Source organism: Manis pentadactyla, chromosome 1, assembly GCF_030020395.1.
Source record: "Manis pentadactyla isolate mManPen7 chromosome 1, mManPen7.hap1, whole genome shotgun sequence".
Lineage (NCBI taxonomy): Eukaryota > Metazoa > Chordata > Mammalia > Pholidota > Manidae > Manis > Manis pentadactyla.
The window spans coordinates 25195199-25214424 of record NC_080019.1 but is presented as its reverse complement, the minus strand read 5'-3'; the positions used below and the strand labels follow the sequence as shown (position 1 = coordinate 25214424).

Here is a 19226-nt window from a genome sequence, read left to right as displayed (position 1 = left end):
TGAGGAGAAAGGGGGCTCTCCTCCTGGCTCCCTCTCTCATGTCCGTGCCCCGCTTTCGGTAACCCCTGCTTCTCTTCCTACCTACCTCCGAGACCTTCTCCAGCCCTGTCACCGGAAAACAACCCGCTGGGTCCTGCCCAGCGCCCAGAGCAGGGCGCAGGGTGTTTTATTAGCGACATTGGCTGCCTCTGCTCCACGCCAGCGGGGCCACCGACCCAACGGGTGACGCCAGAAGTAAGGGTGGGGAAAGATGATGCGCTCCCCTCCTCTGGGGAAGGCAGAGCGCGGGCGGAGGGGCGGGCGCGGCCGCCGCAGGCTCGGTTCCCGGGAGGCTCGGACTCGCGCAGACCCTCGGCAGCCGGCGCTGCGCGGCGGAAGCGTGGCCGCGGGGATGGCGGCCCCCCAGCACGAGCAGGTACCGGGCTCAGGGCGCGGGCCGGGGGTTCACCGGGCCAGGGCCCCGAGGCCAGACGCGGGGCCGGGAGGCCGCACAGACAGGCCTCCAGGTCCCTGCCCCGCCCGGGGACGACCGGCCCGGGAGGGAGCGGCGGTGATCTACTGGACGCCGCTGGTTGCTCTGCCTCCGCCCGCCGCGCCCCAGGGCGGCCGAACTCCTCGCAGTCTCGCCCTCTGCCTCAGCCTCCCTCTCCTCCAACACCCTGTCTCATCCTGCAGGAGCCTGCGGGGCTCATCCCTAGCCATTCCCTGTGCCCCACACCGGCTGCCCGCCCTCCTCCTGGCTCCGTGGTAGAAGCCCCCCAGGGCCCAGGTGAAGAAGGCCTTTGAGCGTTGGGAGAGAAGAGCTGAGGGATGATGGGCATACATCAGTCTTGACTCTAAGGTCAATCTGGAGCTCAAAGGATTGCTTCAGAATCACTGGGAGGCCTAGTGCACGGGCTCTGCCCCCAGGGCCTCCAATTCATCCCCCACCCCACCCCCGCCTCCCCTGGGATAAAGCCTGATCAGTTTGCAAGCCTATTTCTCAGTGCTAATGCTCCACCTTTGAAAGCCACTGAGCTAGCCCTTTCTTCCTGCTGGTGGTGATTTCAAACCCAATGACTATTTTCCATTCATAAGATAATTCTTAGGCCATGATCAGGTCAGTACTTACACATGGGGGAAAGGGTGGGCGTGCAGTTAGAAGTGGACCTTTCCTCTGGGAGCTCAGATCCTAGAAGGGAAAGTAAAACAAGGACAAAAATAATTCATAGAGGGTAGGAAGAGATCACTGTCTCAAAAATGGGCTCAAGTGAAGCCTTATATGATTTCTGAGAAACAGAGGATTGTTGGGGGGCTGAGGGGGGGTGGCGGAGGTGGATGGGCAAGGCCGATGGGGGCGAGGCATTTGAGCTGGGTCTTGGAGGATGGATAAAATCTGGCCACGTGGTCATGAGGCGGAATGAGAATTCCAGGTGGTAGGAACAGCAGTACCAAATTGCTTGGAGGTGAAAAAAATAGTTGAGGATGGGGTGACTGGGGGTTGGGGAAGGGGGGTCAGCGATTCATTATGACTCTGGCAGAAATCCAGGACTCATGAAGACTTAAAGTGGAAGATAAAGGAGAGCTAGGCTGCAGGAGGCCTTGTGTACCATGCCATGCATCTGGGATTCATCCTCTAACGCAGAAGCTATAAGGAAGCCCCACGTCTTCCTTCCTAGCTCCAAACCCAGATCATCCAAAGGGAGTTGTGGACCAAGAAGTGTTGTTCCAGGGGGAGGGGATTCCCCACCCAGGGCAAGTTCGCTGTGAATTTAATCAGACCCAAAAAAGGCAAGGGTAAGAAGTTGGGGTGGCTAAAAGGGTTTCAGACCACATTTATTCTCAGGGCAGTAGGTTTCAGTCTCTCCTGGCTGCAGTGCTGGAAGCACCTGCTACCCAGCACAGGTTTAATCCTCTCCTTGCATGGCTTCACACACCACTGCCACTCTCTCTTAGTTCTCCTTCCAGGTTTCCCTTCTCTGCTTGCCAAGATCTCTGCACCCACCCTTGTACCACTCTCTCCCTGCTCTCCTGCCCCCTACTTCCGGTGCTTAGCACCCAGAGGAACTCTGTGGGCAGGTATCTGATGACTGGCAGATGCCCAACCAATTATGTACCAGGAACTGAGGAAAAGAGAATGGATATTTCCTCTCCACCCCTCCCCTGAGCAGGTACTCCTGTGACTGGCCAGCTGTTCTGTCCTGAGTAAACATCCCATAGATGTGCAAACATGCTCAGGTATATATACACAATGGGCACCATTAAGGCCAGGTGGACCAAGAAGTGTTGTTCCAGGGGGAGGGGATTCCTGGTCAGAAATTTCCATTTTCTCCACAAGAACTCTGCATACCTGGGAGGGGCAGAAGTCAGGACAGTCACTTTCACTGCTGCTATCTGATCTCTTAAGGCTGACATCACTGCCTCGCCCACTGCCCTCAGGAGGCATGGCTTTTCTGTTAATGCTGAGAGGGACTCACAGCTTTTCCCTTAATCCCCCAAAGCAGAGCTATGTGTCCAGGGATCAAGAGCCAAGGCATCACCTGGGTACCAATTAGAAATGCAGGGTCCCAATCATCATCCCAGACCTACTGAATTAAAGTCAGACCCTGAGTTACTGCACATCAAAGTTTGAGAAGTGCTGCCTTAAACCAGACTTTACAAGAGCTGGGATAATAGAAAACAATGCATATAGTTACTGTCCATCCCATAAAAATGTCCTGACTATCCTATATATTATAGCATCCTCTCACTCTAAACCTTACCCTATTTTCCCACATTACCCTTGTTGCATCCTGAAGCATGTCTATTTGTGTGTTTGAGAACCTCCATCACCTTAGAAGCTCCACAAAAGCATGCACTTTATCTGTTTTGCAAGCCACTGTACTTCCAGCACCTAGAACAATCTGGCAAATGGCAGGGCCTCAATACATGTTTGTTGAATGAGTAAATGAGTTAGTGAATGAGTATACAATCTCATGATCTAGGAGGCCAGTCAGCCCAGCTCCCCAGTACCACTTGAGGCAGATACCACCCTCCCCATCTAGCTACAACCCCTGGGGTCCATTAAGTCAGCCACACCCCTGTACTTGTGAGGCTCCTCAATGTTGGAGTGCGAGAGACTGAGAGCGTGGTATAGCAGTTCTCTTTTGCTTGTCTGAGGCCTGCTTTGCAGGCTCTGATGCCTCCAAGAGGACCCACTTCTGCCCCAAAATTGCACTCTGCCTTGGGGTAGGCCCTACACTCCCACCTCCTTCCATGGGAGTTTTGTCCTCATCCTGTGACATGAATTCCCTGTCACTGAACACAGCATCCCAAATCTAAAATCCTTACCTCCTGCTCACAGGTCCCAGGGACATCAATAGTTTGAATTTACTATTCTGTTTGACACTCATTCTGGTGAGATTTTTCTAACAGATGGATTTTGTTGAAAGAGAGACATCAGTTCGGAGGCCACAGCTGAGGTGAGAAGTGATGAGGGCCAGCACCAGGAAGGTGATATTTTTCAAACATATTGATCAAGTGTGCAATATGCCACACGGGGGCCATTCAGAGGCAGGGTAACAAGCAGACAAATTATCAGTGATCATGCAGTGTGATAACAGTGTTCAGGGGACAGTGGACCTACCGGCAGGACCTAACTCAAAGGGCTTCCTGGAGGAAGTCTGGTAACACCAGAGGGAGTAGAGAAAGAGTGGGTAGAAGAAGAGCATTCCAGAGACAAAGGCTGTGCTGGGCCAGTGGAGAGAAATGAGGCTGGAAAGGGGCGCAGGGCCACATGAGACATGTTAGCGATGAGGGCAGCCACTTGGGTTTCAAGCAGGGAGATGAACACCCAGGAGGTAGTCAATAAATATTTGCTGAATGAATGAAAAGTGGATGACAAAGAGGCCACAGAGGTGGAAAGAAGTGGTTTGCAAAATATTTAGTGGTAAGGTCAATGGGAAGGTAGTGGGTTGGAGGTAGAGGATTAGAGTCAAGAATGGTGCCCTAGATTTCTGCTTTGAGCTGTTGGATAGATAGGATGTGGGGCTATTGAGAAAAATATGGGAGCAATTTGGGGAAAGTTAATAATATGTACAGTTTGGAGCAAGTTAAGTTCATGAGTCTGAGGGACATCGAAGTGGAGATATGTAGAAGGAATTCAGAAAGATCTGGAGCTCAGAAGTGAGATTTGGCCAGCTAAAAGGAGACAAGACATAAATAGGAACAGTGATACAGGGACAGGAAAAAAAGAACTTGGCTACTGACAGAACAGAAGGAGAAAGGAGAAGGCAGAGTAACAATGGCTTCGTAATGTCTTTTAAGTGACGTATGTTCACGTGGGGTATATTCAATACAGACAGGTGTGCAAAAGAAGTAAATATCCCAGATACATCACTAACCATAGGTCATTCCTGTTAACATTTTGGTAACCATTCCAGATACCTCTTTTCGGGATGTCTTTTTATTATTTATTCTATGTAACTACATTTAACTTAACAGGCTCATATTATACACAACTGTGTTTGGAGCATGCTTTTTCTTTTAACAATATGTCATGGAAGTATGTCTACCTCAATAAATATAGACGTGTGCCACCATTTTAAAGATCCACATAGATTTCTTTTGTATCAATATATAACTCATTAACTGATCCCCCTACAGGTTGACATGTAGATTATTGGCCTATTTCTCAATATTATAAATAAAACTATTTGAACACCTGTGTCATACTTCCTTGTAGAGTTGTCTCATTTCCTGAGAGAATATTCCTAGAATATTCAAGTTTCTAGAATATTCTACACCAGAATAGACAAACACTTGAAATTTTGACATGCCTTGCCAGATTTCTCCCCAGAGAAACTGTCTTATTTTATACCCACCCCTGAAATGCATGAGGAGGCCATTTTCCTCATGGGCACTGGCTGCTAAACATTTTCCTCTTGTCATTCTTTTAAGTGAAAAATAGACCTCATTGTTGTGGAAATTTTTTCTTTTCGATGTTAATTTTATTTAAATTATGTACATCTATGATTTAGAAGTAAACCAGAAAAATAGCAATTCCTCCCCAACACTCTTCTTCATTCCTGATTTCTATTCCCCAATGGTAATGACTTTCAGTTCTTTCAGTCATTTTTTCTAGTGTATGCTCCATATTTTAAGTAACACAACTGATTTCTCATCACTGGCATTATTTCTTGATTCCCTAGTATGGAAGATGAGAACAAAACTCTTACACCCTGTGCATCCCTTCCTACCCCACTAATTCCCCATGCTCTGTCCCATCAATCTAGTTATGTCACAGGTGTTGGCTGAGTCTGTAGTCACTGCTTGCATTGGTGTATCTGTGTGGGTGCTGTTCACCTCTCAGCCCAGTCACTCCATATGCACTATGCCCTGTTGTGCCTGCTCTTGAGTTTCATGTTTTGGTTTCCTTTGTCCTCTATTCAGCCCCAAACCCCCTGCTGGACTTGTACATTTCTTCTCAGTCCGTTGGAACCCATCAGCCCATCTCTCAGCTTCACCTTTTTCTTGGAGATGCATTTAGTGAGACCACCTGTCCTGGTCCAGTCTGGGCTGGCTGCTCCCTCAGTCCACCGCCCAGACAGCCATCCTGGACACCCCTCCCCATCCTCCCGGGAAATCCATTCACCTGGAAGGGACTGTCCGTGTTACATTCCTCTTTCCTGGGTTCTCCTGTTCTCTTTCTTGACCTACTCTGTTGTGTTAGTGGAGCACATCCTCTAGGAGCCTCCTGAGATAGGACACATGGGAGGTAAATGTTTTTGAAATTTTGCATGTCTGTAAACCTTTATTCTGCCTCCAAACTTGGTTGGTAGTTTGTCTATAGAAATAATTTTCCCATGGAAGTTTGGATCTTTGTCCTGCTGTCTTGTAACTTGCAGAGCTGGTGTTCAGAAGTCTGGTGCTATTCTGAGTCTTGGTCCTTTGCACATAACCTGTGTTTTCTCTCTGGAAGACTTTTCCTTTCGAACCACAATTTTCAAATTTCATGTTCATGTGCCTTGATGTGAGTCTGTTTGCATCCTTGGTGCTGGGCACCTGGCAAGTTCTTTCATTTGAATACAGGTGTCTTTCAGTCCTTGGGAGTTTTCTTGGGAGGAAATTGTATAATTTCCTGCCATCAAGAATCTCTATTCTCTGGTTCTAGAACTCCTAATTTTTGTATGAGACTTCCTGGCCAGATTCTTTAATTTTCTTATATTTTCTCTCCTGTTTTCCACCTTTTTGGTTTTTTTTTTTTTTCTTTCTGAGGGATTTTCTCAGTTTATCTTCATTCTTTCCATTAGATTATTTCTGTTCTCATATTTTTCATTTCTAAGATCTTTTGTTTCTATTTTTTAAAACATGGTGTCGCTGACATCAGTGCAGAGCCCTCTCCTGTCTCAAGTGTCTAGTGATCTTTGGCTGTGTCTTGCCAATGGGTTTCAGCCCCTGGGCAAGTTCACTGTGGATTCAATGTGACCAAAGAAATTGACAGCAAATGTTCTTTGGGGTGAAAGGGTTTATTACCCGTCTTGTTCTCCAGTGGTAGGTTGAGCACTGGCATCTCTGCCTCCACCCAGAGCACTGGGCCGAGCTCTCTATATAGCACAGTAGCTTTTGCCTAAAGGTGTGGAAGCAGTAGCCTAGCAACAGGCCAGTTACATCATCAGGTGGTTTAAGTTCAGTGAGGATCCTGACCATAGGAACCCCAACTTCCCCACAGGCTGTCTGCTTGTATTTAAGAGGAGACACTAGAACATGGTTTGGAAGCTTTTGTGAGTGGGCAGAACTTGGTGACGGGCAGGCTTGCCAGCGGCTGACCTAGCTGGGCCTTTTCACAGGGAGAATGATAATCGTCCATACCTGAAGGTCTTTTCTCCTGGCCTGGTTTCCCCACAGAGAAATCCTCTGGTCTTCTGTGTATAAGGGCTGTGTCTGGCTGCCAGCATTCCAAGCCAATGAAGCATGGCTGCCTCTACTAGGCCCAGGGCAAGGATACAAATAGAAGTCCACATGCAAATGTCTAAAGATCATAAACCACGCTGCTCTGACAGCCCTATCGACATGCAGCCTGCTTGTCCCAGAGGCTGTAAGAAGCCAGACTCTCCCCACCTGCAAACCTGAGCAAGGATCCGCTGGGACTGGAGGGGTGGCAGTTTGGATGTGCATGGATTAGTTTTCCACACAGGAGAAATTCATTTTTTTGGAGTTTTCAACCCCGGCTGCACCACTTCTTCTAGGACCCATCTACCGCTCAGCCTTCCTGAGGGTCTTACACCACAGCCTGCCTTCACACAGTTGTTCCTAGTGAGCTCGAACATCTTTTCATACATCAGTCGTTTGTATGTCCTCTCTTGTGAATTTCTTGTTCATGTACTCTGCCATTTGGGAATGTTTGTCTCTTTTGGATTAAACTGTAAAAGCTCTTTTTCTATTTATGTTGTTTACTTCTTGTTTCTCACTTATGTTGTATTTTCCCCCATTTAATTAGTCCTTCAAATAAAGGTGATTATAATGTATCTGATTTCTCGGTCTTCCATGGAGCTACAGTGCCCCCAGGCCAGAAGCTGGGGCTGCAAAACCGCGAGGCCCACCTGGCCGCCGCCTCCAGGTGCCCAGGGCCCGACGCCGCAGCCGTGTGGAGGCCAACTGGGGGCTGCTACCCCTTCTCTGCCCCGGCCTCCCCTTGCAGGAAGGAAGGCTGATTCCCAGGCAGTGCTCGAGAGGGCTGAGGCGCGGCTTGTCCCCAGCCCGGGCTGCAGCGTGTCCTGCAGTCTGTATCCCCGAGGTGCCCCGGGGCCCCCTGCGTTCCAAACCGTGCTCTGGGTGGGGCGGGGTCAGTAACGGGGACCAGTGGGAGGGGCCCTGCGGCCCTGCCTCAGCGAACCCCTGGTCCTCAGGAACCAAGGGTGGACACTCCCAGCCAACCGCAGGAAGGAGCTCAGCACAGGTGAGCGCCCTAGTCCTCGTCCTCCCAAAGGAACCCCCTCCCAGGGGGGCCTTGTTCTCCCCAGCCCCAGGGATGCCCCTTCTCGCCCTCAGCCTTGGAATGGGGGGTAGCCAGGAGCAGGGAAGTTAATGAGCCACCCCCCCCTCACCCTGTGTGCCCCAGTCCACAGGCACCCTGGGTCCCTGGGTCCTCTGCTCACAGAAATAAAGTGGTTGTGGCCCATCGCCTCCTGGGGGGCTCTGAGGTTGGAGTGACCAGCTGTGGGTGAGGTGCGGAGGCTGGACTCATCCAGGGCTGGAGCAAACGGACAAGCGCAGCAGCTTTCCCGCCGCGGTCTCTGCCAGGGCGGCCCACCTCTCGGACCAGCTGGCCCCTCACTGCCCCCTAGGAGCAGGAGGAGGGTGCTGGGGGATCCCAGGGCTCTAAGGATTCAACCCAGCCCTCTCATGGGACCCCTGAGGCGCTCCATGTGACCCCAACCTGGTTTCTGGTCAACTAAGTCCCCCAGAAGTACCACAAGTTTTCCATCGGCCCTTTGGGCCCAGACTGTGCCCCCTAGCTCCTCATTGCTGACCAGTCCCACCCCAAATGAAGTTCCAGCTTTCATTCTGCCTGGAAAAAACAATAATCTGTTAGGTTCTTTCACTTTATAATTTCTGGGTGCCACATCATGCTTAGAAATGCCTTCTCCACCACATGATTATTAAAATGTTTAGTCATATTTTCTTCTAACACTTTTAAGATTTTCTTTTTTACATTTAAATGCTTGATCCGTCTGAAATTTATTTTGAAGTGGGGTATGGATCCAGCTTTATATTTCTTCCAAATGCCTAGCCAGTTGTCTCAGCACCATTTCTTGAACAATCCATTTTTTTCTCACTGATTTCAAGTGACTCATTTATCATATGTACTTGGGTCTGTTCCTGGACTCTGTGTTCTATTCATTCATATTTTATTCCTGGGCCAGCAATGCTTTCAATTAATATCTGTGGTTTTATTGTGGATTTCAGTGTCTGGTAGGCCAAGCATCCAGTCTTCACTCTTCTGAATTTTCCTGGCTCTCCTTTTATATTTATCTTTTCAGGTGAATTTTTTTAATGTTATCATTAATCTACAATTACATGAAGAACATTATGTTTACTAGGCTCCCCCTTCACCAAGTCCCCCATACACACCCCATTACAGTCACTGTCTATCAGCGTAGTAAGATGCTGTAGAATCACTGTCTTCACTGTGTTGCACAGCCCTCCCCATGCCCCCACCACATGCTAATTATACATACTAATCGTAAGGCCCCCTTTCTTTTTCCCCGGCCCTTCTCCCTCCCTCCCCACCCATCCTCCCTAGTCCCTTTCCCTTTGGTAACTGTTAGTCCATTCTTGAGTTCTTTTCAGATGAATTTTGCTGTCATTTTGCTTTCCAAAATAAATCCTCTTAAGATCCTGAATGGGCTTGCATAATAACACTTCAGGAAAAAAAATTGTTAAGAAGTAGACCCTACCTACAAAAAAATATTGTACTCTAGGGAATTGTTACTAGATAAGAGATGTCTCTAAAAGTATCATCTTTATTCTCACCATCATCATCATCATCATGAGTGTGGTTTGCTTTTTAGCTAGGAAATGAGTGCTGTTTCAAGATCACTATCAATATCAATGTCAGATAATAAATTATGGAAGTTCTTGTATTTAGCAGAAATCTTTTCAGCTACAATTTTCACTCCCTGTGCTCTCCTGGTCTTCAGTACAATAATTTATCACACTTCATTAAAAAATAACTTGGAATCTAGTGGATAATTACACATTTATGCCCAGGGCTATATTACTAGTAGAAGACAAAAGTATTTTTTCTTCTCAGCTCAGCTTGTGATTCACAGTACCTTCCTACAAAACTCTCTTAAACTATCTTATTTATCCTCACCGTATTCCAGTGAAGTTGACAAAAGCAGCTATTACATCAATCTCCAGTTTCTAATAAGGAAATGGAGAAAAACAGGTTAGTGATGTACCCAAGGCCACCTAAAGATCCAGTCAACTCAGTGCTGGGTGCTGGGTGTTGCTAAATGGCTGCATGGCTCAGTGCTCCAAACCCATCCAGGGTTTTCTGCCCCGAAGCAGAAGTCCACAGAGATGGACCCATCAAGCAGGAGGGGGCTGAGGTTCAGCTCTTCCCTGAGGGTTGCCACCAAGGCTTTCTTCCTGCTCCTGGAAAGCAGCACTTGAGCCCAGCTGCTGTGACTTCCATTTGGATATCGGGGACCACCTGGTGGGATCACCCAGGGGCAGGGACCCATGGAGAAGCTGCCAGCATCACCTGCTGCTTCATTCTCTTTCTCTCTCTGGCATCATCCAGCAAGCCCTGGCCCTGTGCAAATATATGTCAAGCCACCACTTAGCTGTGCCTTCTGGAGCCTTGTTCTTTCTTGTAGGGGAGCCCCTCAAGCCTCTGACAGAAGCACAGATTTTATTAGGGAACCTGCTTACCTGGAGTCAGAGAAATCCTAGGCTGAACTATGGATGGTATTGTTCTTTTCCATCTGTCAGAATTGCTTGTGCCATTTGAAGAAAATATAATGTTAAAACCTAGCTAATATCAGATTTGTGTAGCAAGTGTTCTATTGGCCTTCTCTTCTTTGCCATCATTGGGGATTTTAGCTTTTAACACGACTGGTCTGGGAATTATGCTCTCTATGCTCTCCATGAAAGTTATAGAAGATTATGTTTTCCCAATGCTCGACCTTAAAGGTTTCTCATGACCACGTGCAGTGGATTAGCAGTGATCAATGGAAGGCAGCGTGGGAGTACATGCTGTGCTCACAAAAGCATTTTCTGAGGTTAGTCTCTGTGCTCTCGAGCTCGGTTGGCCAGGGCAGGGCCAAACCCCCCTTCCCTGGGGCCAGACTTTAAGTTAAATGGAACTAACAGGAGTACAACTAAATGCTCCGAACAAGTAGGGCCTCTGGTTAGCTCTCTCTCTAAAACCTTGAGCTCAGAGATATTTACTTCTTGGCATCATTGAAGACAACAGCAAAACAGATGCTTTTTAGATGTTCTTAGGTTCGCCCTCATATCCCAGAAGCCAGGGCGACACTGCCTAGTTAAAGGTCACTCCCTTCATCCTTGACTGAATTGCCAAACAAACCACAAGAACAGAGCCTCTTCTGGTGTTCTGACCTAGGAGCAGAATCAAATGTTTACTAACAGTGATCTCATTGCTGTTTTGTTTTGGGGGGTGTGTGTGTGTTTGAGTTCCATAAGCAAATATTTTATTAGGGCTTTCATCCTAAATAATTTGTGTACTAAGAAACATTACCACTTTTCATGGTTTGGGTTTCCTGTTGTAATGCTGTAAAACACGAGCTAAGGAAACAAGGACACTTTGAAAGGGGCTCTTTTTATTTTTTTCAGATCTCTCACACAAGGCTCTCTGTGGATGATGAGTGGAAGTAAGTGATTAGTATTTTCTTATAGCTGTTATACTAAAAATTAGATTTCTAGCTTAACATTTTGAGAAATTACTTGAAGCCATCATTTTATCTGAAAATTTCTCACCTGAGAGAAGGTGGGTCATCATTATAAACCCAAACCACAGGGATTTCATGTTTTCTAAAATGTGCTCCATGTAATCCCACAAAGTTGGATTTATATGTCCTTCAAAATAGGGTAGTGTCAACTTAGTATTTATCTGTGCACCATATATATCTGGTTTTCTTTATATGCTGTTTCCACTGTGTTCTGAGTGCCTATTGTGTGGCCATTGGGCACCAAAAGAACTGAAATAAAAATGAAAAGTTCCTCCTTTTTGCAGTATGATAATCAATTTGAATATATTCCTAATCAAAATAAGGAAGTACTTACTACATTTGTATACCACTTCATGCTTTCCAAAATACTTCCACATATGTTATGTATTTGAGATGCATTTTATTATATATATATATATACAAAATAGATTGTCATGAAGCATATTTTGTTTTATATCTATGCAAGTCCTATTTTAGACTGATGATAAATTCACTCTTCTATCTATATGACCTAAGTTGAAAGTCTATTCACTACACAGAATATTAAATAGTTATTTTGGTTTTGGAGCTGTAAAAACTGAAACTAGGTTCTTGTACCCTTTTATTTTTCTTCACTTCCCATTTCTTCAAAGGAACAAGTGTATATTTAATGAGGTTTTAGAAATCATTCTCATCTCTTAAGTTCAGATTCCAACACTGAGTCTGACAGCCACGTAATTTTATTCAGACCGCTTACCTGATACGGAATTCAGCTTCTTTGCTTGGTAAACAAAGGGGTTTCAGTACATCTATGGTGCCTTCCAATACTAATATTCTAAGAATACATCTCAAGCAGGACTCAAGCAAGAATATTTACTAGGCTGTACGGGCTCATTTCCATACATTGTCCAGCAGGGGGCACCATCAACACCCTTTTCTGGGGCACACAGTACTCTGCTCTTTAGAGGAGCTGTAGATACACTGGTAAAGGGGGAGAACCCAACCATATACTCAAAGTGCCTTTAAAAGGTCACAGTCCTGTGGTACAGACTATTTATTCCCCTGCAGTGTTTTCTGATTGATACACTAACTAAATGCGCATTCTAACCAGTCATGAGTGGGAGATTTTGTGACTGATAGTGCCCCACTGGGGTGTAAGATAATGCTAGCCAATATTTTAAAAGTAATTGATTTTTTACCCCTTTTCTCTAGTCTTGAGCCTAGACTGCTCTCTTCCTCTAGCCCAGTGGTTCTCAGTCTTGGCTGCACCTTAAAATCACATGTGGAATGCTAAAAAATTCCTGTTGCCCAGGTCCTGTCCTGGCCCTCTGTGTTAGGTTATTAGAGCTACTATAACAAGTGCTTGAGATTGGGAGGCTTCAACAACAGAAACAAATGTTCTCACAGTCCTGGGGGCTAGAAGTCCAAGGTCAGGGTGTCAACAGGTTTTAGTTTCTTCCAAGACCTCTCTCCTGGGCTTCCAATGGCCACCTTCTCACTGTGCCTTCACTCGGTCTTCCCTCCATGTGAGGTTGTCTCTTAATCTCGCCTTCCTACATATTGAATTAGGACCACCAATGGCCTCAATTAACCTTAATTACCTCTTTAAAATTCCTGTCACCAAATACGGTCACATTCTGAGGTACTGGGGATTAGGACTTCCAGATAAGAACAGGGTGGGGGGAACACAATCCAGCACATAACACCCAGCAACAGTCGTTTAATTGATCTAGGGTATGGCGTGGACTCTGGGATTTTTAATGCTCCCCAGTGATTTCTACTTTAGAGCCAAGGTCACGCACCACTGCTGTAGGCACTCCTTGAGGCCACTTCTGCTATAGGAAGTTAGACCATGTAACATACTATTTTAGTGGTTTTCTCTACCATAGTGCAAAACTGAAAGAGTCCAACTAAAAACTGAGACATTCAGCTGTCATCTTAGTGTCTGTGCCTGCTAAATGGGCCTCTGCTTTCTTCTTATGAAAACAATTTATACCACTCACTTGAGAGTTTTCTGTAGATGGATAACATTCTCTCCATAGGTACCATCTGCAGGATATCCTTTTACTTGAGAATATTAGAAATTACTCAAAATAACTGATATTTTACTATTGCTGACTTTTTTAAAAATGGCAACTTCATGTGCTTCAACCTAATAATAATTAGTATTCCTCCTGTAGGAACAAATGAAAAACACATGTGCTTTGCCGTTTTAGAAGTATGGAGGCATCATCAGTTTAAATTTGCAAATGAAGAAACTGAGGCCCAGAGAAGAGAAGTGACCTTCATAAGGCTACATGGTAGTGTAGTAGCAGATCAGAGACTGGAACCCAGGTCTCTTCAGGGCCCATCAGTGATTTTTTCGGCCCATCACTTAACCTGAAAAGACAAAATTGATGCCAAAACCAGGTGGGAAAGCTAAAGGCTGAGGGGCATTGGTTTGGCTGATAAACGCAGGCCCCTCCTCTCAGCTGCCCCTTCCCCAGCCCTGGGGGAAAGGAAAGAACCAAGAAGAATGTAGGATCTAAAAACAAAACAAACAAAAAAGAAATAGACCCATAAGCAGTGACAACAGACTATTAGTTAACATAGGAAGTACGTGGAAGTACAGCATAGAGAATACAACCAATAATATTTTAATATTTTGGTACGGTAATGGGGTGACTACATTTACCATGGTGAGCATTTAATAATGTATATAATTACTGAATCACTATTTGGTACATCTGAAACCAATGTAATATTATTTTATATCAATTATATTCCAATACAAAAAGAAAAAGAAAAACTTAGGAAAACTTTGTAATCAGAGCTTAAAAACCCCCATTTGAAATCCCCATTTGCTTCCTATGAGCCCAGCCAATTTTTTTTTTTCGCTGAATGTGCAAGGGTTGAGGGCTTTTTCAGATGATCTCCTTTGCCGGTTCCAGCCTGCAGCAGGAAAGGATGTACAAGATGCACCGGGGCCACGAGTCCATGCATGTGGAGATGATCCTGATCTTCCTTAGTGCTCTGCTCATCGCCCAGATAGCACTGGTGCAGTGGAGACAGACGCACGGCCGGTCCTACAACGTGAGTTGCCTCTGTAGCCTGCTCCTCTTCCTGCCATAGCCTTCCTTTGTTACCACTCTGAAGGAAATGATGTGGTTTAAGTCAGTGGTTCTCAACTAGGTGCAGTTTTGCCCCCAGGAGATATTTGACAACATATGGAAACATTCTTGATTGTCATGCTTTAGTGGACAGGGTGAGGAGGACGGGAGTTGCTTCTGGCATCTAGCGGGTAGGGGCCAGGGATACTGCTAAACATGCACAGGACAGCTCTTCACGATGGACACATCACTAGCGCCAAGGTTGAGAAACCGTGGTTTAAGTAAACCAACTTTCCTTTTGTGCATGAACAGCTTCTGTCAATGGCCTAGCAAAGGAGGATTAGGAATGGCAGAAACAAAATGTTGAGGCTGTCTAACTTTGTTCATTAGCAATAAACCGTCTGGGCATTGACAGTTGGCGTGCCCATGGAAACCCGTTAGTGCATACTCCTCATTGACTCAGCAGCACAGAGTGCAAGCCCATTTTCGCAGGCCAATCCCACGCAAGCATGTTCACTGGAACTTTGCCATCTTAGGGCTTCAGAGTCATACCCTGGGCCTTGTCAGACCTGAGTCCTTGCCATTTCAGCACTTAGAGCCGTGGTTCTCAAGTCTTAGGGCTACCTGGAGAGCTTGTTGAATCAGTTTCCAAGATCCCATCCCCAGAGTTTCTGATTCAATAGGGGCCCAAGAGTTCACATGTCTAACAAGTTCCCAGATGGTGCTGATACTTCTGGTCCTGGCCCCATGTTGTGAGAGCCAGCAGCTCAGACTTGAGTATGGCCTCGATGGAGAACTGTTGCAAAGGAAGAAGGTCCTCAATTAACACTCTAATGGTTCTGGGTCTTGGTCATTGTACATAAGACTTGCCTGTGACATATGAAGTGCTGTCTTACACCAGTGTTTTATTTCAATTCCTTTAAAAATGTTTACCCATCATAAAAATTATTTCTTGTGTAACCTAGGGTCTAAAAGAATTACGCATAATGTTTAAATTTAGACAATTTGAACATTTTATTTTGAGAGGGTAATCTTGCCTTTTTCTTTTAAAGAAAACATTGATTTCCTGCCATGTCAGCATTGCCTTGTCAGTTAGAATACCCTCTGTAATGCATTTGAGAGATTTCTTTTTAATGAAGGAGACTAGAATCAAACTTCATTAGTTATCCACTCTCATTGAAGAAAACCTCCTTAAATCTATCTTAACCATGATTTCCTTATCTGTAAAATGGAAATACCTACTATAGAATTTCTGGAGTCCATAAGAAACCTACATTCATAAAGAAACCTTTCATAGCCCTGTTGCATCCTTCCTTTATAGCTGATAATTATCTCTAGATTAGATACTTTTGAAAATAGAAAGAACCTATGACCCAGTAATACCACTTGGGAATCTACCCTCCAAAAAAAACACTATCACTAATTCGAAAAGATATATGCACCCCTATGTTTATTGCAGCATGATGTATAATAGCCAAGATATAGAAGCAACCTAAGTCCACTAACAGATGAATGGATAAAGAAGACATGGTATAAACATAGAATGGAATATTACTCAGCCATAAAACAAGAATGAAATATTGCCATACGCAACAACATGGATGGATCTAGAGGGTATTATGATAACTGGAGTAAATAATAGAAAAACAAGTATCACATGACTTTGCTTATATTTGGGATCTAAAAAATAAAGCATATGAGGAAACGAACAAAACAGAATAGACCCATAAATATGGAGAACAAACTGGTGGTTGCCATAGGGAGGGGGCTGGGGGGATGGCTAGAACAGGTGAAGAGGATAAAGAGGGACAAACTTCTAATTATAAAATAAATCATCCCAAGAATTAGGAGAAGTGCAAGTTGTAGCGCTCCAAAATCTTACAACTACAGACTATGTACTGTTAAAAGAACATATGGGATGTGAACAGTCCCCAGGAATGGGTTGTTTTAATTTGTCTGATTTCTTTCAGACTGTTCAAGTTCAGTTGGACAATATCCACCATATCATAGATAAGTTTTCACAAATGCCTAAGGTGCCTAACTGGTTCTCTTGGTTTCACTGGAGATGGCTGGTAATTATAGGTCTGCTTTGGTTATGTAACTGTATTCCTATTATGTTAATGTGTGTATGCAATTTAATTAGTAGTTTAAAACCTATACATGCTGAAGTTACTCTACAAGAAGATATGTCAAAGAAATAATCAATCTTCCCATGTTTTCTTCTGTCTGCTACTCCTATAGCTTTTCTTCTTCCTTCCTAATTACAACCCATAAATAGAATTTGTGCCTCAAATCGAATTTACCGAGTATCATAATTCCTCCAAGTGGTAAGGATACCTCAAGACAAATGCTGGGCATAGAAGCCACAGGGCATAAATATGCAAAGAAGTAAAAAGCTAACCTTTTCAAAGAATATTGCCTCTCTCTCACTTACCAACTTTACATTTCCCTGTATGGCCCCAGAAGATGACTGGTTAGCCAGAGACGGGTAAGATTCCTCAAGGGAGGACCAACCTAAGACAGGCACAGTCGCAGGGGAGCCATCAGGTGAGAAATTGGGGATCAACAGAGGTGAGGCTTAGAACCTCACCCCTCCTGTTTTGAGAGAAATCATCTGCATCCGTGGATGTTTTCTTGCCCTTGTCTAGCTTGGATTAACACGTAGTCTACAGGCACACACCTGATCATCTACATTTGCTCTCTTACAACACTAAACTATGTTTTCTACCTTTATCTTGCATCTACCTACCACTTCAGCATTTTATTAAAAATAATAATAATAATAATAATAATAAGGGAGAAATGTGGGATTCACATATAAATCAAGTATAAAAATCAAACGAATATTCATATTTGACCTGATTGTTTATATTTCATAATGCGTGATCAAAACCAAAAGTTTCTGTGATGACTGCCCTTGTACTGTTCACCATGTAACTTATTCATTATGTAAGAATTTGTTCACCATGTAAGAACTTGTTCGTTATGCTTCAGAAGATTGGAGACTGACGAGAATTAGGCTTGGGGTGGATTAATGATTGTGCATTGAGCATTGAGTCCCCTATACAGAATTTTATTGTTGTTAACAACCATTTGATCAATAAATATGAGAGATGCCCTCTCAAAAAAAAAAATAAATAAATAAATCAGTCACTGGGATGAAAAGTACAACATAGGCGATATAGTCAATAATACTGTAATATCTTTGTATGGTGACACCTGGTAACTGCACTTATCATGGTGAGCATTTAGTAATGGACATAATTGTGTTGAATCACTATGGTGTACACCTGAAGCCAATATAGTACTGTATATCAACTATACTTCAATATTTTTAAAAGATCCAGTTTCCATGGCAGCACAGGTGTGGATTTTGCATAAAAAGGCCCCTGCCCTTGAAAGGAAACACAACGTGAGCCGACTGACTTACACTGTGTCTCACTTCATCTGCCATTTTTTTTTAAATTTCCATAAATGCTGACCTAAACAGCCTGTCATCCAGAAAGAACCTAACTTTTAAACTGTTTCTCTTGGCATCTAATACTATGTGGGAGCTAACAGAGCTACAGAGAGCTTTGAACATGTTTATAAAATACATGAAGCTCCTGGCTCTTGTCTACAAGGGGCCACATAGCAAAATACATTTCCATGATTTGGTTTGTAACCTCCATCAATATATTAGCAACATATTATTATAGAGAACAATCACTCTAATAATAGTTACCCTATAATTATTATAATTATAATTAATGTAATACACTTATATGTAAAGTATACTATTATTATAGCTGTGATATGTGTTTTTTGTACAACATCTCAGTTACCCCAGGAGGTAATTATTTTTATTCCCTTTGTGAAATATAGTTCAGAGAGGCTAAATAACTTGGTCAAGGTTGTATAGCTAATTTGTTACAGAGAGGAAATTAGAATCCAACCTCACTAGTTATTTTGTCTCATATCAAGGATAAGCTCCTTAAAAAATCTCTGAACTATGGTTTCTTTATCTGCACAATGGAAATTCTGAAGATAGGAATCTATCTCACAGAGTTACCGCAATTCAGAAACATTTCCCTGTGAAAACTTCTAGCACAGTGACTGATACATAATGAGTGTTCCGTACCATTAGCTGACTCCAAATGCATTCAAGAGATCATTTTTGTATACATTTGTGCGAATTAATCATGCATTGTAAAAGGACTTCACTAACAAAAGAATCCGTCTCTGAACCCTTTTGTAAAGCTACAGTGAATATTCAGCTATTCATCTACATCCTTCATAAGGAGATCTCAATGTGTCGTGTTTTTCAGAGCAGTAGCCTTGTCACGTCCCTCGGCTCCGCCACACTCTGTGTCTGAGGAGCATTCTCCAGACTGACTTTGTGAGATTATTAATAGGAAGACAGGAAGATGAAGGGAAGAGCACTGGCTTAGGTGTCAGAAGATTTTAGCTTCTCACTTAACCATAGTGAGCCTCCGTTTCCCAACCTTTAAAATGATGGAATTTCTAAAAATAGGAAGAAACTTTGGTTTCAGCTCTGAAACCAAAAATTTGGGAGTAAACACCTCACCTTACAAGAAGAAAAACGTTGGACAAATTGAACGTCCATGATTTATCTTGGACATATTGGAAAACTGAGGTGACAAAGAAAACCAGCACCCCAAAATCTGGAAAGACAGGCAAATGCAGGAAATCACAACTGGGATGTACTTAGAGCAGAAAC

At 44.3% G+C, this 19226-nt stretch overlaps 1 protein-coding gene across 2 annotated transcripts in view; it reads left to right on the top strand.

The window, feature by feature from the left end:
• Positions 1-304: 304 nt before the first annotated feature.
• RNF175 (ring finger protein 175) overlaps positions 305-19226 on the top strand; it is a 45549-nt gene continuing 26627 nt past the window's right edge. For both annotated transcript variants that reach the window (XM_036887936.2, XM_036887935.2), the window contains exons 1-3: positions 305-415; positions 11323-11360; positions 14348-14489. In XM_036887936.2, coding sequence (XP_036743831.2) covers positions 392-415; positions 11323-11360; positions 14348-14489 — 204 coding nt within the window. In that variant the 5' untranslated portion in view covers positions 305-391. The remainder of the gene's footprint in view (positions 416-11322; positions 11361-14347; positions 14490-19226) is intronic.